The sequence below is a fragment of the Teleopsis dalmanni genome, chromosome 1 (assembly GCF_002237135.1).
Source record: "Teleopsis dalmanni isolate 2A chromosome 1, ASM223713v2, whole genome shotgun sequence".
Lineage (NCBI taxonomy): Eukaryota > Metazoa > Arthropoda > Insecta > Diptera > Diopsidae > Teleopsis > Teleopsis dalmanni.
The window spans coordinates 157,257,797-157,283,720 of NC_051846.1; the positions used below are offsets into that span (position 1 = coordinate 157,257,797).

A 25,924-nucleotide genomic window follows, 5' to 3' on the forward strand; every position below is an offset into this window, starting at 1 on the left:
ATCACAATAAATAAAGTTGTCAAACATCGAGATGGAGATGCAAGCAAAATAAAAATTATATGTCATTACAGTAGTTTAAATGTGCTTTGTTGCTTCTAAAAAAACCAAAGTTTGTAAAAACCACAAATAAGCCGTAGGAAACATAACTTGGCTCTACTCCTTCTTCTTCCACTTTCTTCACTAGAGCATCGTAATCCATTCTCACGATATGACCAAGTCAACGTAATCGCTGGGCATTAATTCGCTGTAAGACATTAATATCATGATATAACTCGTACAGCTCGTGGCTTATTCGGATGCGATGTCGCCAACTCGGAGAGAACCAAAGAGCCTACGAAAAACTTTTTTCTCAAAAGTTCCCAATGCATCTTCATCATTATCTATGATAACGTCTATGCTTCTGCACCATATAGAAACAAAGGTAGGATGAGCCACCTATAGAGAGTAATTTTTGTTTGTCGAGAGAGAGCTCTGCATCCCAATTTCCTGCTAAGCTATTAATATTAGCTTTGGTAATCCGTTCTCTAGGCTAAAGCGTGTTGTTTATTATGGTGGTGCCCAGATAGGTGCAGACCTTGACAGATTCGAAAGTATAGTCACCCGCCATAAACTCGACATTAGACTTATCCACATTTGTGTTTATAACCGACCAAATTCTTGGAAATTAGGTAAGTGTGTGCAAATGGACAATATCATGAGGGGTAGAGCTGGATTTGGGCATACATTGAATATTTTTTTATTTTTTATTTAACAATATCGCTTTAAATTAAAGCCTAACAATAAGTTTTAGAATCTTAAAGACTAATAACATCACATTACAAATTATTTTATATAAACATACTATAATGATATATATAATGATTTGTAAATTGTTCCCAGAGGCCTCTGAATAAGTAGCCAGGGCTTATTTACCAAATATCACGGCGTATAAGTTGAATTAATCAGGATCTTTAGGAAAGCAGGATGGCGAGTCTATTATTCCGTTTTAGTTTAAAGGAAGTTGTCATATTAGCAACATTGGAAATTGACGCATTTATGCGTAACAAGTAACTGTTCAGCACATGGCCATATCCTAATCTCAATTGAGCTAGTGCAATTCTTCCTCTACGTGAAAAGCGTTTGGAATTATTATTTCTCACCATTACACTATTCTCATTATTATTCGCCAGCATAAGCATTTGATCTATACGATCAAAAAAATAAATGATTTTATAAAAAAATTCTGTTTAAAAAATACACCACCTAAATAAAATTTTTTTTTACTTTTATTTGGAAATTATTAGTATTATATTACGTATAATAATTGTATTGGATTTAAAGATATTGTAATTTTAAAAAAGTGTGATTAATATATAGCAATATTTAGTTTTTTTTTAATGGTATTTTTCGCACATTCTTTTTTACTATTTTGTTATTATTTGAAATGGGACAAAAGCCTTACAAAGGTGTTTAAAGTTTAATTTTATGCTTAAACTTTTATGTTAATAATATAATTATTTGAGCTGCATTAGTATTTGGTTGGAAAGAAAACATTTCTAGAGTTGTTTAAGTTTAAAGTTTAGCGATTAATAATTTTAAGTAATGCTTGAAATATACCAAAATTTTCATACATAATTTATTTGTTTTTTTTTTGGTTTATTATTTTTTCTTTTTTTGATATTTTTGTTTGCATATAAAATTTCAAAATATATATATATAATAATAATTAAAATGCATCACAACTTGTGAATGCTTAAATATCTTATTTAGAAAGAATAAAATTTTATTTGTGTGTTTGCAATAGTTTACAGAACAATTGAATCTGTCAAACAGAACTGCTAGTGTATTTGATGAAGCTCAATTGATCCTGTATTGATAATTATAAAATATTAAAACTTAATCAAAAATTAAAAATTCAAAAAAAAATTCGCGGTAAAACGCAAAGCAAAAAAAACTAATTGGAGCAATTATAAATTTTCTGCAAGTTGAAAAAGTTATTAATTGCTCGGTGTCATATTTTCCAGCTGCTTTGCGACTTTAGATATCATCGATATCTATTTCTTCACCCTCCTCATCGTCATCAACAATTTTCTTAACAGCGGCCACAGCAACAGCAGCTTTAAGAGGCTCAACACGTGCACGATCATTATACTCAATTTCAAGATCAGAGTCATTTTCTTCTTCATCGGACGAATCCTCCTCCTCTGCTTCTTGCAACCATTGTATAAATGGTTTGGCTTTTTCGTGTATCTCAGTAGCAACTTCCTTTGAAACGTATTTTTTACTAACTTTTTGAGCCCATTCCAAAATAACCTTCTCTTCTAAGATATCACTATCATAGAATAGCTTGAGTATGCCAGCTACCTTGCTCATTAATTTAGCTGAATGTAAAGCGATAATCTGCTCCAATCCACCAATAAGATAACGTTGAGCCTTAGGGTTATTGTGGGTAAAACGTAATAATAAATTACGATTTTTACGCACTTCCAATGTTATATTTTCTGTAAATAGCAACTCAGCCAATACTAAAGTAGCCTTCTGTACAATATCCAAGCGTTCAGCTTCAACGAGTAACTGCTTATGCACAGCAACAATATCCAGCTCATTAGCATCGCGCTTCTTCTTGACCAATTCATAAAATATATCAATACGCTCCTTTTCAGTTTTATCATAATCATCAGAAATGGTCATTCCCTTTGCGCCATCAGTTAAATCTTGTAAACGAGCACGTATAGCTTCCTATACAACAATACAAACAATTTATAACAATATTCAAGGAGTACAGCAATGGTTTTTAATTTCTTACCTTGGACACATCAACACTCCAGTTAGCGTCATCATCGTCATCATCTTTCTTCTCCGGTATAGCTGCACTTATTTCAGCTTCAGTTTGGCTAGCTTGGTTACCACTTCCACCATCAGATTCGCCACCAGAATTATTGGCCATGGAATTATTTGCCGAAACATCACCATTTTCACCATTCTTCTTATGTACGCGTTTAGAACGCTTGCCTTCCGTAAGTGATGAACCTTGTGCTGCTGGATTAATGGTTGGCGGGTTCTTCAGTATGAATGTGTTAACCTTATGATTAACTTTAAGCAGACCATGGAAACCACACGCTTTACAAGCCTGCGAGATAGTTTGATTCTTTGCTGAAACAGTTAAATCAGTCTCCGGATTATCGCATTCTGGACACAAAACAAATTTTCGTATAAAACCATCAAGCAAATCTTGCAATTTGCCAGCATCATGCGAACCATTGACAATGAAACGTTCATTCTAAAATAGCGTAATAATTATTTATTATTGAACGTATGACTATGACTCTGTGGTTTACTTAGATTGCTTACCTTGTAATCGAATTGTGTTTGTGCACCTAGCTCACAACCAAAATACTTAGTGGGATAAGTAGCTGGACGACCGATGGCTCGTGCAACTTCAGCCATGTTGACAATAACAGTTTTAATACCATTACCCTTGCCTTCGACCTTAGCTTGTATACGAGGCATTTTGTAACGATAGAAAATGTCAGTGACATTGCGATTAATGTTAACGGAACCCATCTTTGCTAATTATTGTATCGAAATATCTTTTGTGAATGGAAATGTATAATATATGCTCTTGCTCTTTGTGCCGATTAGATGAAAACGCATTCGTTGTTGTAATAGAAATTTTTCACTGCTGAATGTGAAATCAAGACTTTTGTTGAAAACTCTCGACTTTTCAAACAATCATTAAACTATGCCCAAATGATTGTGTATGCACTTCTTGCTTCTGTTATTCTTGGAAGATATACTATTTAGCTTAAACAGATTTCCAGTGAACAAAGCTGTTTGTCAATACCAGATTTGTTATTTGTGATATTGATACCTATAGTGGTGTTACCGATATCTTGGTAAGTTTCAGCAGTCCTCCAAGTCAATGACGTAAGGGGATTTGAATTTTTATTTTTTGATTTATTGTAATTTAAAATTGATAAATTCATGAAGTTTGCTTTGTCTTCTTTTTTTATTGGTTGATGTTAAATTTCTTTGGCGCTAATATTAAGAACGCTATCTTCCTCTGTTACGCTTCGATTTTTCACACCAACTACAAATTATCTTAACTTTTTGTTATTTGTTTTTGTTGAATTTCACAATTGAAAACCAACTTTTCACACTGCTATGGAAACTTTTGTTCTGTAAACTTTGTTCCTGTTCTGATCTGATTCTGATGTTTTACTTTTATTGGATTGGTTCAAACATTAAAATTATGTTTTCTTACACGGTTTGGATTTTGAAATTTTATTGCAAGTTTTGCTCCACAACTTGGAGATTTTGCATTAATTTTTTTTTATTTTTTTTTTTTTGCTATCTTGTTAAAGATGAATTTTGTGTTTTTTATTTTAATTTTACATTTAGATGTTTAATATTAGATTTTTGTGTACAAAACAAAACAAAACGTTGCACCTATTAAGGCTTTCACGTTTCTCTAAACGGCTGCAGTTTCCGATGTCTGTTACTCGAAAATTTTGAAGTCCTATAAAACATAAATTTATAAATTTCATTTATTAAATTTCACTTATAAGATATAAATTTATAAATTTCACTTAATATAAGGTTGTTCGGAAAGTAAATTCGTTTTTTTTTGTGAAAATAAAAGACAGTTTTCGTATAATAAACAAATACTTTATTAAATTATATATTCGCCGTTCTGATCCAACACCTTTTGGCATCTTTCTGTTAGTAGCATAATTCCACGCTCATAAATTTTTGGTCTTTGCTGGCAAAAAAGTTATCGAGGTGGTTTTTGACATCCTCACTTGAGGTGAAGGTTTTACCGTCTAAAAAATTTTGGAGTGCCCGGAACAAATAATAATCCGATGGTGCCAGGTCTGGAGAATATGGTGAGTGTGACATTGTATCCCATTCAAGCTATAAAAGCTTTTGGCGAGTAACCAAACTTGTGTGAGGTCTCGCGTTGGCTTGGTGAAACACTACATCTTTCCTATTGTTTAGTTCTGGTCTTTTCTGTTGAAGTGTATCATTCAGTTGGTCCAGCTGATGACAGTAGACTTTCGAATTAATCGTGGTTATCCGGTAAAAGCTCAAAAAAAAAACGATTCCTTTAAAATTCCACCAAACAGACTGCAGCACCTTTTTTTTATGAATATCGGCTTTGGAAATGGTTTGAGCCGGTTCATCTTCTTTGTTCCATGACCTCTTGCGTTCGACGTTGTTGTATACAACCCATTTTTCTTCCCCAGTGATGATGCGCTTCAAAAGTGAATCATTTCCGTGACGTTTGAGAAGCGAACATAAACTGTTGAATTTGATAAATTTAACCTCAATCCGATCTCACGTTTTGTTATTCGCCGGTTCGCATCAACTAATGCCTTTATCGCGTCTTTATCAGCTTCAACCGGCCTTCCCGAACGTAATGCATCTTCGACATTAAAATTGCCGGATCGAAATTTAGCGAACCAGTTCTGGCAAAGGCGTACTGTCACACACCTTCTGCATACACATCGGTCAATTTATTTCTGGCTTGAACACCTTATCGCTCTCCATATTTATAAAGGGCACCAACCAAAAACTACTACGTACAATTAATTGGAAAAACACACAAGCCTTGCTATATAAGCTCTCAAAGCATATAAAAATTAAACGACTTAAGTGTGAAGTTGGGTACAAAAAAAATACAATTTTTACAAAAGGAATCTCTGTCGGGAAAAAACGAAATTACTTTCCGTATAACCTAAAATTCCTTAATTCTTAATTCTTTACTTACCTATGACTTAATCGCTTATGAGAATTCATGCACGACTTAACTGTCTTGCTTCGTTGAGGTGGAGATGGAGGTGCTCCTTTTTGTACTGATTGTTCTATAAGAAAAAAGAAAAAAAATGTTTAATTGATAACTAACTTTTAACTTGATAACTATGTTTCTCTTAAATTTGGACTTATATTTATTTTCAATCAAAAATAACAATTTTGGACTCCCAGTAGAGCAAAACACTACGACCTATATGTTGTGAAATCCCTACATGTTATCTGCTTTTTATATCCCTGTAATATATAAAAGCAGATATGAAATCCCTACAACAACAGCAACCCATATGTTGTTGTTGTAGCCCGCAAGGATTTGCTTGTATAGTTTTTTTTGGGTGTAATTAATCATTCTTGTAATAACCTAGATAAATATATTCTGCTAACACCTGACCTTAACCGAACAAAAGATTCTCTTCCTAATTTAACCTCCACAAATATACACCTATTATTTATTAAAGATGTGCGGAATTTTAAGCAAGGTCATAAATCACATTAATTTCAAAAGTTCAATTAAATGATTCGATGCATAAGGTAAAGAAACACCTAGGACAGTATTTCATGGAATAGTAGAGATTCAAGGAAATATAGGCTCTGTACTGTCTTTCATTAAAGAAATCGAACTTGGAGATACACTCTAATCCGAGTAAGTGTACTATCCTTTTTCTTTGATAGTAATAATAATAAATGATTCGATACTTATTGGGTCACATCAAAAACGGCTTAGTTTAGCCTTTGTCTATATTACAGAATTTGAAAACCCAATGAATTTTATGTATATTTATCAATAATATATGTTCCTTACATGTCTAGACATTTACATTTGTAATTGTTAGAATTACAATTCTTAATTTAAAGTTTAATGGAATTACACTCAAAAGTTGGAGAATTCGGTCCGAAATTCTCATAATTATAACACATAATTATAATAAAAACTATAACAATAACAGCAATAGCAGTGATTTATTTTATTTCTAAGATATAACATGAGCTTGATATAACATTCATACTTGAAAAGTTGAAAAATAATTTTCTATTATATAGAAAATATCTCATAAAACCTTTGTCAAAAAAAAACCACAAGCTCAATTACTAACAGCTTGGGGTTTTTTTAAAATTGTGTAAATTACATTTAAAAATAAATTTGAAATTATTTGAAATTATTGCAAATAAATTTAAATAAAAATAAACTTGCAACTGCCGCGTCGAAAAAAAAAAACCCCCAACAGTTATTAAATCCCATTAATAGATGAGAAAATATAAACCAATAACAACCGGAGACAACATTTCTTGTCACTTCGGGACTCCAGAATTTAGACTTAAAGCCGAAAAGCGTTGACGCTTTAGTTGAAACAACTGACTGGTATAAATATTGTCCAGCTTAGATCAGCTTACAAGATCTATCAAGTTTAGATCTAACAAAAATATTTCTTATCAATCCCAAGTGTTTACGCTTATGGCCAATTTAGCCATTGCAAAAAAGATACCAATATCCGAGAAATGAATTTCGGAGAGCAAGGTATCTGTTCAAGCTTAAACTACTCGTTTAACGAAATGATACATTCTCGAACTACAAGGAAAGCAGCTTATCAAAGATTTAATGGCGCAAACAAATTGGAGTACTCGTATCAGAAACTGTTTGGACAGACCCTCTATTTGATGGATTACGATATTTGATTAAATTCTAAAATTAACACTTTACTGGACCAGGATTATTTTTGAGTTTATGTCATGGAGCCACATGTTTTCTCAGATAACGCCTGCGATAAACGAATTCTCCCGAATTTTATCTGCCGTAAAAAGTGACTAAAATTCTGTAGACACTACCCGATACTTTAAGAAATATAAATGGTAGTGAGTGAATTTCACTAGAGAAGATCATGGTCCACGTTTTCGGCTGCACTAACCATTTCAGGTTGACTCGTTTAATGAGAGCATTGTGATAAGTACAATCACTGTATTCATTACTTTTACAACGGGTTATGTACTCTAAGAAATAGTAGACGAGTTAAATGAACCTCCCTTATCCCAAGGCATAAACAAACATATAGCTTCTGTTGTTACCGGCAAAATTCCTTGGAATTTCAATGACAAGTAATAACATCAAAAAGCTAATGGCTCTATCTTTTCAGACAATCAAGTGCTGATAGCTCCGACTAATAGACACTCAAAAAAAAAACACAAATACTCATCAATATCGCATAAATTTTAATAGAATTACCTGTTTTATAATGCAAATCATGCAATCGGCCATTTAAATGGTACAGAATCCAAACATTCTCGTAGCAAATTGGATTGTTGGAAAATATTGTAAATGGAATTCATTGAATTGTGCGGCGATTGACAATATTTCATTATAAAAACTGAAAATTTTGATTTGATAAAATGTGACGAAATTTATTGATATTTATTTAACTGCTTTCAAAATTTTTTTTTTATTTCAATTACAATTGTAAAAAATTTTTAAATATTAAAGAAAAAAATCTGGGTAAATAGCAAGCTGTGTAAAATCTGACAGCCCAAAATATATATATATGTAATGGAAACGTTAGCCCAAAGAACACCCTCATTCAACTCCATAGCAAAAAACACGGCAACTGCAATGTCCAATTATTACCGACCGAGTGCAGGCATGTAGTAGAGAAAAGTGCAGATACGGACTGCAGTGAGAATTTGGGGTTTGCGTAATTGCTAGCTAATATGGATGATGAAAACGTAGTTGATGTGGAAATATCAAACAGGACGAATTGGTAGCAAAACCAAAGAGCAATGCATATAAATTACACAGTACAACGTAAAGCAAAAAGTAGAACCGAACCAAAGGCAAATATTGATTTTTATGCAAAGCATTTTTTTCTCGTCTAAAACTGCAGAGATTTCCATATTAACTTTTTTTTTTCTAGATCATATTTTTTTTATCTTCCATATAAAATTCAAAAGACTACAAATATGAAAAAGGAATAAAAAATATGAGCAATTTCGGAATAAACAAATTATTAGTTCACTTACTTGCAAAATTCTTACTGAAGGCGTTTAATGCCGCAAAATTCCGTGTTAAACCGCCCACCATATGACGACGCTCTCACAAACGATAATTATTTACACAGGAATATATTCGTTATTTGGTAATTGTTAGAAAAATATTTAATAAAAAATAAAAAGTTAAGCGGAAAGAAAGTGAAAATCACACACAAACTTTACAAATCAAAAACCAGACTCAATTGATTTTATTTATCTATTAAATTTATTACTTTTCTGTGTGTAGTAGTTTTTATTGTAACAAACACTGAAGTTGAATTCAATAAAATTTATTTTTAATTAATTTTTTTTTTTTTTGAAACTTGTCAAAATTCTCAAGGAATATTCTGTTGATTATTTTAGATTAAAAAACTTCCACTGTTAATCAATAACAAGTCTTTCCCGTACGAAGTGTTCAAAACGACTGAAATGTCCTGTAAAAATTATTCGGTTTTCGCAGTCGCTTTATAAGGATTCTTGACATACATGAGTATTAGAGGAGAGAGAGGACAGAGGAGAGCTTTGGGAAAGAGAGTGAAAGAGAGTTCTCGCTCTGAACGAAAATAGGAAAAATATGTTTTATAAAACTAATCTGTAAATGTGTTTATAAGATATATGAAATAAACAGATGTTTCTCTAAACGCAGGTAAATTCAATTAACTATGTATTTTATAATAATTTATAATTTATTTCTACCGACATTTGTTTTATTTATACGATAAAAAATAATAGTGATTTACAAGATTGAACACACAAAAAGTTTTCACTCAATCAAAATTTGTCGCTATTAAATAGGCAATACTTATATACCAGTACTTGACCCAATCATACACACATTTATCTTAGGCTAATTTAAATATGGACTACGGGTCCTTTTAAGACCCTTCTTTTTCTTTTATGACCGCAAAACGACTTGAAATGAGTTTCTTGTTGGGGGAAATGGAAGATTTAGGCTTAAAATCTTTCATTATGCTTTTTTCAATTTATAAATTGAAATAAATCGTGTTTTTTCTGTTCTATTGTTTACTGTTCTTCTACGAACCAGATATAAATAGATTACAAAGTTTCTCTATTTAACCTAAAAAACAGTATTCAACAGGAACCATAACTACTAGAGATAAGAATCCACAAAACTACCTACAACCATATTCTCAAATCTTATGTACTTAAAAATTATATTCGAATCCGTAATATACTTTCGAACTATCTTTGAAGTATTGTTGAACTAACGAAACTAACCAACGATAACTGAAACCTTGTAAATTTTTAGTTCACATTAAATACTCAGTCTTTCAATACTATATGCAATATGGACGTAGTACCACTTGTTTTGGACAAACTCTATAAAACTGTTGACATCCTAACTATCCTGCCGACTTCATTATAGTCTATGGATTAAAGAATTTATTAAGATATACATTTAAAGAATTATCAGTGAAAATTTATAATTTCACTTGTCCTTTAAAGAAGCCATATCTTTTTAGCAGTTTTGGGGAACAAAAGTTTTAACAGGTTAAGAATAATAAATCCATATTATATTATCTCTACTGCAAATAGCTTTTATCTGGTAATAAAATTTTATATATTCTTATAAAATTTTAAAATCCTAGGTTTAGACAAAAAAAAATGTGGAAATAACTTTTTATCAAGCGTGAAAAAAAAAATTAAAAAAAAATTTTGCAATTTTTTTTGCAATACTGCAAGACTAGATGAAACCAATATTTTACTAAAAATTTTCGGTTGTATCTATAGAATGTTGCACAATATTTATGCTTCCTTTTGTTTAGTTATAAACAGGTAAGACTGGAGAATACCACCAATAGAGCAGAACTTTTAAAACTTCAATGCGCAAACGCGGAAATTCCTGAAACAGCTGAAAAATTTAACACATACGAGTATTAGAATACCAGGATACGATTGAGTTGTACGTGTGTTAGTCTAAAGATTATAGTACTTACAAAAAAAAAATAATAATATGTGTAGCAATAGAGGAGAGAGTATTTAGTCTGGTTTACGAACAAAAAAAAAACTACTTCAATTTAATTGGTGGTAGGCTAGGTTGAGGTTGGTTTTATTTACCAGGGACTAACTGAAACCACAGAAAACAAAAAATGATATCTAGTAAAAGTAATAAAAATTGCACAAAAATTTAAATAAAAAATTTAATTAATGCTTTATAATTAATTATTATAATTAAAAAAGCTATGAACAAAATATTCATTGTGAAAACGTAATAATATACAGAAAATGAGGGAAAAAAAATTAAAAGTTGTCAACTCACATAAAGTGCAAAATATTGAATTTATTAAAGTAATTTAATTAATTTTCGATTAATTCAATAAATATTTAGTTTAGTCCGTTGATAAGACTATCCTATTCGTACTAATGTAATCCGCAAATAAAAATCCAGCTCAAATAAGTTCAATAATTTATTTATAAACTATTTGTAGAAAGACTAAACGCAATCCGAAAAGCTCATTCAATAATGCATTTAATCTAACATAAATACTGCCAAGTAGGTATTTAAACCATCAGAAGATTAAATACAGAAATAGAGACTTTGTTAAATCCAGAGTACTACTCCTACAAATCTTCCCTGTTAGTGTACTGCGATTGTCAGAAAACCAGTCCAGTATAATTATCTATCTAACTAAAACAGATCTGAAAATTTCATCTAAATAATATTCTTATGTATCTGAATAATTTCCATCTCGGTGTTAAGAAAATATTTATTCTTGGATAAAACAAAAGATAATGTATTTCGAGGTGTATTATTGTATTATCCCTTTTGTTAAAAATAATAATAGGAAGAAATGATGTATGTAGGAAAAAAATATCATCTATGGTTTTTACAGATTGAGCTATTAATAGTTTATCATTCATGTAATCACAGGGACAATTGAGCAAAAGTAATTTAGACACTATTCTTTCATAAAACAAAGAAGAAGAAAAGTAGATAAGAGTCAGTCATATAAAATTACTTTGTTTATAAATTTAAATAAATTTCTTAAACAAAGACCGGAATATTTATGTTTATTCACCTTAAGTCTTTAGAGTAGCACAAATTTATAAAATTGTTTATGTACCAGTTTCCATTGATATCCAATGAAATGAACAAACATAATTTATTTTTAACATAAAACTCAGACTACAGATCTAGATTAAATTTATAATTCGCTAGAGTAAAAATTAATATTTAAAGGTTACTTAAAATCTAGATCTCTACGAATATGAAAATTAAGATAAATTAGAATTACAAACAGCCTTTCCAAATGACATTTGTAATATCAATACTTCTCTTATATTCAGTTTTGATCTATTGAGTTTATATTAACGTCAGTTTATCGATTGATATCTTTGTTTTAAACAAAGATATTGCAGAAATACTGCAATTAGGCTTTGGGAAATCTGTTTCCCTTAATTATTTTGAAATCGATGAAAGGTATAGGCTATATTATAATATTGGCGCAACATTCATAATGTTAGCTTGGAAAAGGATGCAACAACGAAAAAGGTGTTGAAAAAAGTAATAAAGCAAAAGATAGATAAAGAAGAAGATAGATGAAGAAAAAGATAGATGAAGAAAAAGATAGATGAAGAAGATAGATAAAAAAGAAGATAGATAAAGAAGAAGATAGATAAAGAAGAAGATAGATGAAGAAGAAGATGGATGAAGAAGAAAATAGATGAAGAAGAAGATAGATGAAGAAGAAGATGGATGAAGAAGATGATACATGAAGAAGATAGATAAAGAAGAAAATAGATGAAGAAGACAGTTGAAGAAAAAGATAGATGAAGAAGAAGATAGATGAAGAAGAACATAGATGAAAAAGAAGATAGATGAAGAAGAAGATATATGAAGAAGATGGATGAAGAAGAACATATATGAAGAAGAAGATGGATGAAGAAGAAGATAGATAAAGAAGATAGATGAAGAAGAACATAGATGAAAAAGAAGATAGATGAAGAAGAAGATAGATGAAGAAGAAGATAGATGAAGAAGAAGATAGATGAAGAAGAAGATAGATGAAGAAAAAGATAGATGAAGAAGAAGATAGATGAACAAGAAGATAGATGAAGATATATTGAGAAAAAAATGTCACCGTTGTAGTAAAGTTGAGCCAGCATTAATCGAACATATAAATATGTAAAAAGCACGGAATAGTAATAAATAAATTCGTACGTTTTTATTAAAAAAAGCAGTAAAACGATTTTTAGAAATACGTTTTTTTTTTCTCTAGAAGCAAGGAATTATCTTACGAAATTAATACGCTTTTAAATGAATATACACAATTAAATTTAATAGAAATGTTATTTTGTAGTACGGTTGATTCTACTTTTAGAATCAATCATAGATATCCCAATACTTACTATACTACTAATTAAATTGACTATAAGTGAAACTTCGTGTTGGAAAAAAATTTACATGACATTAAACATAAAAATAAAAGTGCACACAACAAATAAATATACATATATGAGTGTGAATACATACACACTTTCATACCCGACACGTGTATATTTTTATGGTATTAATTACCAATTCCAACGTCCTTCATGAAAACAAACTTATTTTCAATACAAACTTATTTTTTTTATTTAACCATGACTGTTTATTTTTTATTTTTTTATACTTAAATAGGAATTGCAATGTTTCCATAAAAACCAAAACCAAACATTATTAAACGCGTCAAGAAAATAAACTAACAATTTCTTTATTCCATTCTGATTGAAGATAAAGTAAATTAAACTTGTTAAGTTAATACAGATATAATAAAAAAATATTAAAGTAGAATAGTAAGAAAACAGCTGAAATGAATATAATTTTAATGAAAAAAAAAAAAAAATTAATAGGTGTATAGCAAATAAAAACATGTGCGATATTTCTTTTGATATCCAATAAATAAATATATTAATTGTTTACTGATATGACATGGAAATGAAAAAAAGGGTATAAGACAAGTATAAGACGAGACTAGGGGGCTTACAACAGAAGCAAATCTTGTACAATGATTTCATATCTATAAAATTGATGTATGTCTATATCGTACTACGAGGGCGGTTTGATAAGTCAGTGACTTTTTGAATAAAACAAATTTTTTTCGGCAAATAAACATTTTCCTACATAAACATTTTTCTACCTTTTAGCTCGATACATTTAGTCCAGCGTTTTTCTAATTTTGTTATTCCCTCCAAATTATAGGTTTTCTCAAAACTCTCAAAATACGCGTTTGTTTCGGTAATAACTTCTTCATTCGACTTAAATCTCTTACCGCCCAGCCATTTCTTTATGTTTGGAAACAGAAAATAGTCGCAGGGGCTAAATCTGGAGAATATGCTGGATGGCGTAGCAGTTCGTATCCCAATACATGGATTTGGGATCGTAATGCTTAATCAGCACACGAAATTCACTTTTTTCCATTTTCGTAAAAATTCACGAGGTTGTCTGCTTCGAACGGCTATCAAACACCAACTGAACGACGTAGTTTAAAATTTTAAAAAGTAGCCCACTGGTAGATTACAGATGACGTCAGCAGTGTTGCATTTGAAGTAACTGCGCGGGAAATTCAAAAAGTCACTGACATATCAAACCGCCCTCGTATTTAAAAACAACCGATATCATTTCAAAAAATCATCAGTTTTATTATAATTTTATTGTATAGGCAACAACCAATATCTATAGCTATAGCTGCTGCATATATCATCAATATGATAATAATTTTAATTAACATCAAAGCAACTTTATAAGAAAAATAGACATATATATGTATATAGTACAAAAACAAAAACAAAAAGGAACTGTCTAAATTTAATGGTAGCAAATAAGTAGAGTTAAGATTAATACTACTAAAAAAATATCGAAAAAAATGTAGTTTCATAACAGTGCTAAGACCCGGATTGTTGAAATGGACACCTTCCTGCTATTATTATTACAAGGGAATCACCCATTATAGGTTATGAAGCAAGACAAGGAGTGTCAAAAATTGAAAAATTTAATTTGTAAATTTTAGTACATCCATAGAAAAGTGTAGACGTTTTAGGGTTTGAATAATCCGAGTGTTGTTTTTTTTTTGTTTTTAAGGATATAAAATTGACCTAAAATTGACCTAATTGACCTAGCGAACCTATTATTATAATATCTGTGCTAATTTATCAAACCCCCGAAATTCTGCCAAAAAAGATGACATGCTATGAGGCCTTAGATCCAGTCAAAAAATACATAAGGGACAGAGCCCTGAAGCTGTATGCGAAAACCGACAGGCTGCTCTACTTAGCACTATCTAATCTCAGAGTAATCACTAACCGCACGGGGCAGTATGCAGATCTTAGATTAGTCATTGAATAATCACGAAGGTTATGAGGAATGCACAAATAAGTCAGTGAGATGGGTGGGACTCTGCAGAAACTCCCCAGCTATCAAAGAGTAAAAGTGCCCAGATGCACTAACTCGGAAAAGGCTCAACATAATAATAATAATAATAATAATAATAGTTATTATTTATATTATTTATAATATATATATTATATTATATCGTATATAATATAAATATAAATGAGAACCAATATTTTTCACTTCCATTAACTTTTTCACATGAAATGAAAAAGTCATTTCAGAAGAATCAGAATAAATTCTAATAATTTTAATAATATTTTCATGTTTTTATTTAGGAATTCTCGGTATGTCTACAATTTCTAAACGTTCTTATCTTTTATGAAATTTCTCACTTAAATGTCTTTTTAATTTTTTTTTTTTTTGACAATATAAATTGTTCAAAAGCAAAAATATCTCAAGTTTATTGGACGCTTAAGTAAACTGATGTTTTTTTTTGTTTCTACAAGAAAAAAAATACTTAAAATAATGACAAAATCACTTAACAACAAACAAACAAAAATCTGTTAAGATTAACAAAAGTTCAACTTTTTTCCTTCATTGCTATTTATAATTTTGATACGGCAATAAATATCTGTGCCGTATCAATAAACAAATATGTTCATTTGTAAGAAGATACTTTCAGATGTTTCATATATAATAAAAACTTTAATAAAAACAAGCAAAGCAATAAGAGAAGTAAATAAATCGCACTCAGTGCAAAAGTGCATGCAATTAAATAATTTAAATAAATATTAAATATTAAAAAATGTTATGTAACTCCCAATATAAAAATTCATATGAAATTGTTTATTAATAATATATGAAAAAAGATTGATTTATTGAAATGAATTGTTGATAATTTTTTTATAACTAAAGCTCAAGTACAATTTTTAAATAAATAAACTGAACAAATCAGAACAAAAAGTTCTTTATATACTGATTTTTCAGTTATCTTTAAATTGAATTTATTTATTTAAAAATATTTCCATTCCACTTTATTTAAATATTAAACTCAATACAAAAACTTCAACCTTAAAGGGTTTGTAAAATCTGTGCGTACCTAATAAGTTTTAAGTAAATGATTCTTTAAGAGTTTTTAAGAGCCCCATAAGAGTTTTTTAAGAGTCTCTTAGAAGTTTTTTAACAGTTTTTTAAGGCCCCCATAAGATTTTTTTTATGATTGCTCCATAACTTTTTTAAAACTTAATATATATATATATATATATATTACTTAATATATATGTTAATACTAATCTTAATAAAGAGGTTTCAAACAGAAGTAAACTACAACAACAAATGTTTTTTTTAATAATTTAAATGAACTTTTAACTAACCTAATTGTCAGCCGAGTTTCGAGTATTACCAAATACCCACCCGTAAATAATTATTTTGTGACTGCAAGTAGCGAGGGTAGAACTCGTGCCCTGACAAATTTGAAGCTCAGAGTTAGTCTTTATTAGCCAACTGACCCAAAGGCGTACTTGATTTTTTGGTTTTGTAGTTTACTACCGTTTGAAACCTCTCTATTAAAATACAATAACATAGTATCCATTATGAAGTACTTTGACCCACTGGGAGAAGAGGATAATAGAAAAAGAAGAAGTATCTATTAAATAGAGTACTTTCGTCATAACTAACGTGAAAATGTAATTAAATACAACTATTAAATATATAAAAATTCGGTTAATGGAGCCCTTAATTGAAACTTTTTTAAAAAAAATAATCTATTTATTATCTATTTATCTATCTATTATCTATCTATTATCTATTTATCTATCTATTAACTATTTATCTATTTATCTATCTATTATCTATTTATCTGTCTATTATCTATTTATCTATCTATTTATCTATCTATTATCTATTTATCTATTATCTATTATCTATTTATCTATCTATTATCTATTTATCTATCTATTATCTATTTATCTATTTATTATCTATTTATCTATCTATTATCTATTTATCTATCTATTAAAATAATTAATTTTCCTGAAACGAGGAATATTCGCTTAAATATTTGTTTTTTTTTCAGAATGAACAACGCCAGTCGGACCTGGAGATTTATACTGCTAATGGTATATATAGCTCAATTGTTTTCACTGGCGATTACTAAGGAGTAAGGTTAGGAGAGGACCTGCCTGCATGGAAACATGATTCGCAGAAGTCACATTCTTTGGTTATCAAATGTCTAAAAGAAACATGAATACAGTTGAAACCTTGTGGGAAGAGTCTTGCACAGCCGGCTGATCTCAAAAATGGTTACTATATTATCACATACGTTTCATTAAGATACCGAAACAATTACAACAAGAAACCTTCAAATTAATACATATTGTATAAACATTAATTACCATTTCAGAGATTTTATATAGGCAAAATGGTACCTGCATAGTATTCGTGTTACATCTGTATTTAAGCCATGAATAGAACACGATACAAAGAAATTTTTAATGCACTGAACTAATCTAAAAATTAAGATAAGAAAAAATATAAACTCTAATATTATCATCCAATTATCAACAATTGAACAAAATCAATACAATCTTACAATAGCGAATTGATGTTTATTGATTTACTTATAAAAATAAAAATTATTAAAATTTTAAATATAAATAAATAATTTATTTAATTTAATTCACCTGGTTTCGGCAGTTCATAAATGCAATCTAAGAACATTAAAAGTGTTTTGCGTTTATTTGCTGTGATGTTTGTTTTCCAAACAAAAATTTGCTTAATAAAATTTTGATAATTTTTATTTTAAATGTAAATGTAAATTTAAACAAATGTCAGATCATAGTTTACTATGATGGATGGTCAAGTACATTTTTAATTTCAGATAAAAAATTATTTGTGACTTTAAATAAACTTGAACCTGACACAGGACACACTACATTTATGTGGGGACGTCCAATTCAATATAATATTAGCAACTTATGGAATTAAATACTAAACTCTTTTCGGATATAATGTCTATAAATAGCTGACTTAAAGTAATTAAATAATAAATCATAAATAAACAATACATAATAAAAGCCATAACATATGGCCATAGCTATATGGTGTATGGTAAATATTATTAATACGAGTAAAATGATTCACAAGTTAATCAAAACGAGTATTTAAAGTCAAATAGTAGACAAATTTACAAAGAAAATGTGTTTTTCTCATTTGCTATTGTTTCAAATACAAGAAAGCATTTATTTATTATGTTATTAAATCACTTTGTGAATCATAAGCAAACGAATAGATTTTGAGTAGGTGAATGCTTGAAGCTAAAAACGAGAAGAAAATGTGAAAGAAAATGGGTAACGAAGCAAAGGCGTTTACTACTCTTTTTATATTTTGGATCACAGATTACAAATAAATTGTTTCTTTAAATATTTAAAATTCAAGTTCCTTCCCTTCAAGTAATGCCAAAATGATAGGTAGACCCATATTAAAAAAAATGGTTAGTATAGCGCACTTCCTCCTGACAACTTTAAAGGCATTACAATGGACAATAAAGTCTTCGAGTGTAAGTGTTGATGTTCGCATTAAACCTAACTTAATTTATATGTAAGTAGTTAAGTTTTTATTGTTAATCTGTATGAGTGAAGTGTCAATAAATAAATTAAACATACATACATACAAATGGAAAGTGTTGTTATTGACTAAGATCCTCTACGAAATAAGTCTTTTCACGCACGAGACTTAACATGTTAATACTATGTTCAGACACACCTTAATTTCGCAAAGATTTTAACTTCATCTTCGTTTCAACGAAATTAAGTTATTTTTTAGTTCTAAGTTTTAAGGTTAGAACGAAATTAAAGAAAATGACCGAAGGCTGAATTGAACGAAGGCTGAAATTAAGGGACATTTCAAATGCAACTATGCGTAAGATAAATTTTAAGCAGAAAATGAAGTTCAGATAACGAAACATTATAAAATTTCCCAAATACAAATGGTGTTTGGAGCTTGTAATTTTTAACATTCGATTTGTAAAACATAATTTGGGGCAGTATGAACACTTTCGAAATTAACTTAATTTCATTTTTACGAAATTAAGGAAATTTGGACGTCTGAACATAGTAAAAATCTACGTCGATGCACAAGACATTAACAATGTAACTGTGAAGCTCTTTCTTCTTCACTTTCTTTGCCGTTATAAAAGCTGTGACAATATTCATTTAAGAGAATATTAATTTTACTATCCTAAACAAAAATGAGTTATCCACGATTACAAGGTTGATATCTTTTTGACACATCTTAATAAGATCGTTTTCTTCATTGTTGCAGCCACTTATATTAGATAACTTTAAATCAATATTACTAATATATTGAGTTTGACATATATATACCCTAAACATCATTAAAAAGAGTTAACGTCAAACTTTTGATTTACCACCGTTGGTTTAATCAGTTCATACGGTGATTTTAATATATGGTTATAATTTATTGATAATTACACATATTGTATAATCGAAAAACAGAACACTTGTAAAAAAAATTCCTATTAAAAGTAACAAATTGGAAAACCCGCTATATATAGTAACTTATATCAATTATTTATTTTACTAATTATATTATATAAAAAGTAAATAATGTCATATGATCTTAAAAATGTTGTATATGGCTATTTATATTGGATATATATACACTCAATACATATAGAAACCATATGTTTGAAGTTATATTAATTTTTTTTTTTTGCATTAATTACTAAACAACCACTTGGGAATAAATTTCCAGAACTGTGAAGAAAACTGTGAAAAAAACGGTGTCGAAAAAACTAATTTATAAATGTAAATAAATATAGATTATATATACAAATACGAATATATATACTGTAATGTATAAAATTAAACACCACTTTATTGCTTTTAAATTTAGTTACTAAGCAATAAAATTGAAATTATTTTAGAGAATATTTAACACGGTTTGCGTGACAAATTTGAATTTTTATTATGTATCAAGAAAAAAAAAAAAACAAATGATATGCACTCCATATCTACCGGATTTCAAATGGATCTCTTAGGTTCTTATTTTATTATTATCTTATTATACATTGGCAACATTTTAATATATTTTAATTACTTTAAGCAGATCTCCTAAGCAACAATTATGAAAATTATGCAAAGAAGAATATTAATTATAATTTTCTTCTAAGTAATGGAGAACACTGGGAAATAGTATTGTAACTGAGTGTGCTCCGATTGCCCTTTAAAATTGAATACAGACTGATAAATGCTAATAGTGTAGATAATTTTCAGATATTCCAGTTTTTAAACAGATATTTGCATGTCATTAAATTTGCGACTTTTGTTTTGAACAGAAGCAAGTTATTATTTTTCCACACGTATCTTTTAATATTTAAAGCATTCGAAACAATAATTAAAACAAAAAAAATATTGAAATACATATATTAAATACAAAGAAAATTTGTAAGAGCAAAATTTTACATATGCCAACGTGTCTAAAAGCCGCAGTAATAAATGCAAATTTTCTAAAAGCAATTTTAGAACTAAAGTAATGGTTGTAAATATATTAAAATTGGCCGTCTTTATATATGCACATATATGCAACCTTACATACATATCACAACAGGATAATATATGTAGTTACAATGATGGATGCATAATATATCATAAATTATCTACTATGACTCATATACACCAAAGGCAAATTTTCGACTTTATTCGAGAAAAATTAAATTTTTGTTTAAGTAATTTATAGATGATGTATGTGTTCCCCGTGGGCACGGTCTTTGTTCATTTATTTATATATGTATATGTACATATATATACAATTATAGACTGCATAATATATTATAGCATCCAGTATTAATAATATATAATAAACTCTTAAATTTAGTTTATAATAATATACTTGAAAGAAATTTATTTTAGATTACTGCAGATTACCATTTTTACACAGTAGATACAAACTCTGAAGGACTAAGCATATTGATAATTCGGATATTCTCTTAAAGAACACTAATACCTGCAGATTCTGTAAAATACAGAGTAATCCATTCACTCATCCTAATCAATATTTATTTAAACTAAATGGGAGGTGGGATCTAAGAGTTATGGAGCTAAGAGATATTTTTACGTTTATCACTAAGCTGATAGATTCTAATCAAAACATAATTTAAATGATATAATAATATTAAATAAATGGATGGCATTCTGGGGAATAGAACTATATACAGTTTAGAAGTTAGCAATATACAAATTAATGTGTGACAAATAACTGTTTAGCTAGTGGCAATATCCTAACCCAAATTGGCACAATAGAACTACATGGAAGTTCTCTTTGGGTTACAACCACATTACGATGTATCACTATATATATATCACTTTACATACGCAGTCAATGTAAGTATTCGACATTATTGCTTTCTGACTTCAGTTAGTGAAAAGCTATTATGACGTGGTATATACCGTATTGTTTTTTTTTTTTTGGGACTCAAATTGCAATGTCAGCCCTATATCTGTGTGAGTATATAGAACGGTATCAGTATTTGCTATTTGCATATCTGTCCCATATGTTAAAGATAAGAGAACAGAGATTGGTGAATAGATTGCAGCTCTACAACAACACCAATTATAATAATAATACACCAATTCGATGCTTATTTTTGTAGCATCAATTTGATGTAATACCTCTGTAAATCACAAAAATATATTTTAAGTATGATCATTTACAAAAATCATACTAAATTCCTAATGAAAGTGCTGATTAGGCAACATGTTGTTGTTATAATCCGCAGAGATCTATTAAGCTAATAACATGAAAGAAATTACAAAAACATATACATGGGCTTAGAATTGATTGTTTAGAAGTAAGAATAGATTGGGAATGGGTGGGATTTTAATTGCTATTAACATGGGTCAAGGTGGAACACCCTAATAAATTCAATAGGGCGGATACAAAGATCGATTTAAGTAACATGTAATGATAGCCGGAAATTCCTCATTTATTTAAGAACGGGAGTAAACACAAAAAAAAAAGAAGACAGCCTAGAAATTCTATAAAGAATCACTTTTCCAATAGATTTTACTTGATAATTGAGAAATAAAGCTCTTTATTGACAAACTAAAACTATGCTCTACAATTCACTTATCAGGCCTGTCCTGTTGTATGGTGCAGAAACTTGGACAATAGCCAGCAATGATGAGAAGCCATTTGCAGGATTTGAGAAAACAAATTTTTCGGAATATCTATAGACCCGTATGTGTTGGCAACGTGTATCGAATTAGATCAAACAATAACGCGTATGTGGTATAACGTGATACTGACATAGTTAAGAGCACAAAAATTTACCGGCTTCACTGGCTTTATGCGAATGGAAGAAATTGATGTCACTAGAAAAGTATTTGATTTGGCACCCGCGGTTGGAAAACGTGGTAGTGAATGTTCAGATCTTCAGTAGAAGAATCATATGAACAATAAATTGAAAGCACTTGGTGCTACCGACGCGACAGTAAGTGACTGTACGGGCTCCAAAATCAGTCGGATCTGCATCCCGGAACCACCCGCCAAATTTGATGATCAAGTGCTGTTCGCAATATCCAAAAGGAACTGCACAAGTAGATCCCTACGGGCTACAACAACAACAATTGCTAGTTGAGACTACATCTTATATTACATTACGAGTTTGTGTTTATAACAATTCATATAGCTTTATTTCTTTTAAGATAAACGGAAAATTATACAGCATCAACATCTGTCTACATAGCCGTGGTGCTATTTAATTTATATTATTTTATATTTATAATTGGAAATGTGCATTTAATGTATATTTGAAGTAATCGAATTTTAGTCTCATAAAATCTTAAAGTAATATTTTGATAACATTATATAAAATATATCTACTGTTTTCTTACAAAGAAAAACAATACAATTAAAAAAACATTAAGAGTTTAAACAGTAATATTTTATATAAAGTATTATTATTTAAATTTTTTAAAGAGAGAAATGCGTACTCACCACTTATTCTTTCAAAAGTCATATAAAACAATGTGACTCCCCTGCTTGGGGTGCGCAACCGAATTCACACAAAAATAGAAGAAAAGAATGCCAAAAATTAATCAAAAATTATTTGCTGTAATAATTTTTAAAACGCCAAAATCTAATTATATATACAAATATATTTATTTATAAATAAATAACTTTAATTACGTTTGCAAAAATGAAAATTAACTAAAACAATTTATTCAACAGAAATTATTTTTTCAATATGCAATTTGTGCCACGTGAATTTTTTTGCACACTTCGAGCGATAATTCGGTAAAATGATATGCAAACAACTGAAAATAAAAAAGATATAAAATTAAATTAAAACAAGAAAAAATATCTGAAATTATGCAATTTTAAACAATAGTGAAATAAATATAAAAAAACCATAAAAAACCACATTAAGGAAATCTTTAAGCAATTTGTAAATATTAAGGCGAGCACACAGATTTTCCATACGGTGCACAATTTACTTTCATTTTTTCAAAAAGTTGCCCGAACACCAGTTCACATGTGTCAAGTCAAATACATAAAATTGCGAAACTCATATATCTACATACATATCTCTTCGCATATGGCCATAAGCATATACATACACACACAAAAAAATGTATATACGCAAAGATAATTAAAATTATTTATAACAAGAATATAACAATGAACTTGCAATTTATCAATAAATTTATTTAATACAACAGAAGGTTAATCTTCCTTATCTACTAAATTATCAATTTGCAAAAAAAAATTTCCGCATGGAAAATTCTTTCAACTAAAAAAAACACATTTTGTAAAAATATTTTTTATATATAAAAATTGCTTAAAAATTCTTCATTTACTTTATAAATTTTTTCTTATATGAAATACCTTTTTCCTTTAAATATTTTTAAACTTTTTATACACAACAATTACTAAATTTGCTCTAAAACTGGAACTATATTCAGAAGAATGAATCTTGTACGCTGATATAACTTTATTTATATATTCAATATGGCGTTTGTCATATTAACTGAATTGCGCACATCTCTTCTTGCATGGAGCTGTTTGACACTCTCCATATGTAAAATGTTTTGTAGAGTTTTTTCTTATTGTTAAAGAATATTTTGCAATAGGAAACTAGAACTGACATATTGATTATTATTGGATATATTATTATATTAAGTACATATAACAAATTATAAAATTGACCAAGCATAAAAATATTATGTATAAACAATATTTGTTATTTTTATCTCCTTAGAAGTGCTGATTATTTTTCTGTGCAACTCTGCAAATTGCTTAATATCGTAGATTTTTTACTATCTTAGCAAAATTGAAAAAGATATATGAAATTCCACTTAAAATGTACATTGAAAATTTGAAAATATTGAAGTGAATTAGGTTTTTATTAAATTTGCTTAATAATAGTTTTTAATATAATAGCAATATAGTAATATAACTAAAATTTGTTAAATTTTTGTTATGCAATTATTTATTAAATTTATATTATAATTTTTTGCAAAAAATTGTGATTAAATGCTTTATTTATAAAAATTTATCAAATACACGAAACAAAACACAATAAGACAAACGCCAAAATTAATCTCCAATGTATAATGTAAACGGTATATATAAAAATGCAGTTAACTTATATTAAGTTTACATTGGGAGATTAAGAGAACAAGATTAAGTTAATCTGCATTTTTAATTTCCACAGTTGGAGATTCATTTTGACGTTTCTCTTGTTGTGGTTTGTTTCGTGTCTTTGATAAATTTATGTAAATAAAGTATTTAATCACAATTTTGTACTAAAAAGTTGTAATATAAATTTAGTAAATAGTTTTATAACAATAATTTAACAAATTTATACAATAATTATATACAAAACTATTATTAAACAAATAAAAAAACAAACATATTTACTCACTTCTGCATTTCAATATTTGTTTTGAATAGAATATGACATTTTTTTTTCAATTCGTCTAAGATCTATAAAAAATCTACGATATTAAGCCATTTGCAGAGTTGCACAGAGAAATAATCATCACTTCAAAGGAGATTTAAAATTAATCTCGACCAAAAGGAAATTAACTTTTGTATGGGAAATCTGAGATTAAACAACGAGGTTAGTACTTTAATATCGATTTTTGTTTAATCTACTTTTAATCACACAATGTAAACGCCGTATTGATCTCGTTCTCTTAATTTCACAAGATAAACGTAGTGTTATATTCTTTTAAATTATCATAATATCAAAACCAATTAATAAATTGTCATATTATCGTGCTACTGAATACGTGCAATAACAGTAGCTATTTTATAAAAAAATATATTGGAATTACTGTTGACACGTATTAAGTGCTACCTAAATTCATATGTCTAACATATTAAATAATTTTTTGAAAATTCACAACACGACAAAAAATATATGTTAAACGAAAGCATTCAACAAATTTTAAAAGTGCTGCCAATTTCTATCAACCTAACTTAATGTTATTTTCCTATTATGAAAGAAAAAATTAGGGCTAGTGTTACATTTAATAGTATATCAAATTTACATGAACTGTATTTCAGTAACGATAATTTAGATATTCTTTGTTGTAACGATACGGATCACAAATATGAGTAATTGGCAACGCCATATTTATCAGATCCTTATCAGATCACGAAATGTTTCTATACCTTCTTGTTTTCTCTTTTGAAGGCGTTTTATTCTTTCTGCACTATATTTTATAATATAGTCCTGTTACTAGCATTATTGTTTAT

At 28.8% G+C, this 25,924-nt stretch overlaps 2 protein-coding genes across 5 annotated transcripts; both read right to left on the reverse strand.

The window, feature by feature from the left end:
• Positions 1-1,960: 1,960 nt before the first annotated feature.
• LOC119669568 (eukaryotic translation initiation factor 5) lies at positions 1,961-4,319 on the reverse strand. Its single transcript, XM_038079511.1, has 3 exons — positions 3,331-4,319; positions 2,786-3,259; positions 1,961-2,718 (listed from the first exon to the last, which is right to left on the reverse strand). The coding sequence occupies exons 1-3, from the start codon at positions 3,541-3,543 to the stop codon at positions 2,017-2,019; spliced, it is 1,389 nt and encodes a 462-aa protein (XP_037935439.1). The 5' UTR covers positions 3,544-4,319; the 3' UTR covers positions 1,961-2,016.
• An 11-nt stretch (positions 4,320-4,330) lies between these two features.
• LOC119669569 lies at positions 4,331-24,164 on the reverse strand. 4 transcript variants are annotated; one of them, XM_038079515.1, is made up of 5 exons: positions 24,047-24,164; positions 23,348-23,475; positions 23,156-23,270; positions 5,750-5,843; positions 4,331-4,498 (listed from the first exon to the last, which is right to left on the reverse strand). In XM_038079515.1, exons 3-5 carry the CDS (start codon positions 23,175-23,177, stop codon positions 4,441-4,443), a joined length of 174 nt encoding a protein of 57 aa, XP_037935443.1. In that variant the 5' UTR covers positions 23,178-23,270; positions 23,348-23,475; positions 24,047-24,164; the 3' UTR covers positions 4,331-4,440. The 4 variants fall into 4 exon arrangements, with proteins under 4 accessions (XP_037935443.1, XP_037935444.1, XP_037935442.1 ...); XM_038079516.1 differs by lacking the exons at positions 23,348-23,475; positions 24,047-24,164 and having other exon boundaries at positions 23,156-23,296; XM_038079514.1 differs by lacking the exons at positions 23,156-23,270; positions 23,348-23,475; positions 24,047-24,164 and adding an exon at positions 17,821-17,914.
• Positions 24,165-25,924: the final 1,760 nt, after the last annotated feature.

What these genes read in the sequence shown, in the direction of transcription:
- LOC119669568 (XM_038079511.1), bottom strand. Translation starts at nt 3,543, where the DNA reads ATGGGTTCCGTTAACATTAATCGCAATGTCACTGACATTTTCTATCGT. An exon ending in AAACACAATTCGATTACAAG is followed by an intron (nt 3,260 to 3,330) that starts GTAAGCAATCTA and finishes ACGCTATTTTAG; the next exon opens with AATGAACGTTTCATTGTCAA. An exon ending in GGAGTGTTGATGTGTCCAAG is followed by an intron (nt 2,719 to 2,785) that starts GTAAGAAATTAA and finishes ATTGTTGTATAG; the next exon opens with GAAGCTATACGTGCTCGTTT.
- LOC119669569 (XM_038079513.1), bottom strand. Translation starts at nt 8,857, where the DNA reads ATGGTGGGCGGTTTAACACGGAATTTTGCGGCATTAAACGCCTTCAGT. An exon ending in CTTCAGTAAGAATTTTGCAA is followed by an intron (nt 5,844 to 8,796) that starts GTAAGTGAACTA and finishes TTTTTCTTATAG; the next exon opens with AACAATCAGTACAAAAAGGA. An exon ending in CATAAGCGATTAAGTCATAG is followed by an intron (nt 4,499 to 5,749) that starts GTAAGTAAAGAA and finishes TATGTTTTATAG; the next exon opens with GACTTCAAAATTTTCGAGTA.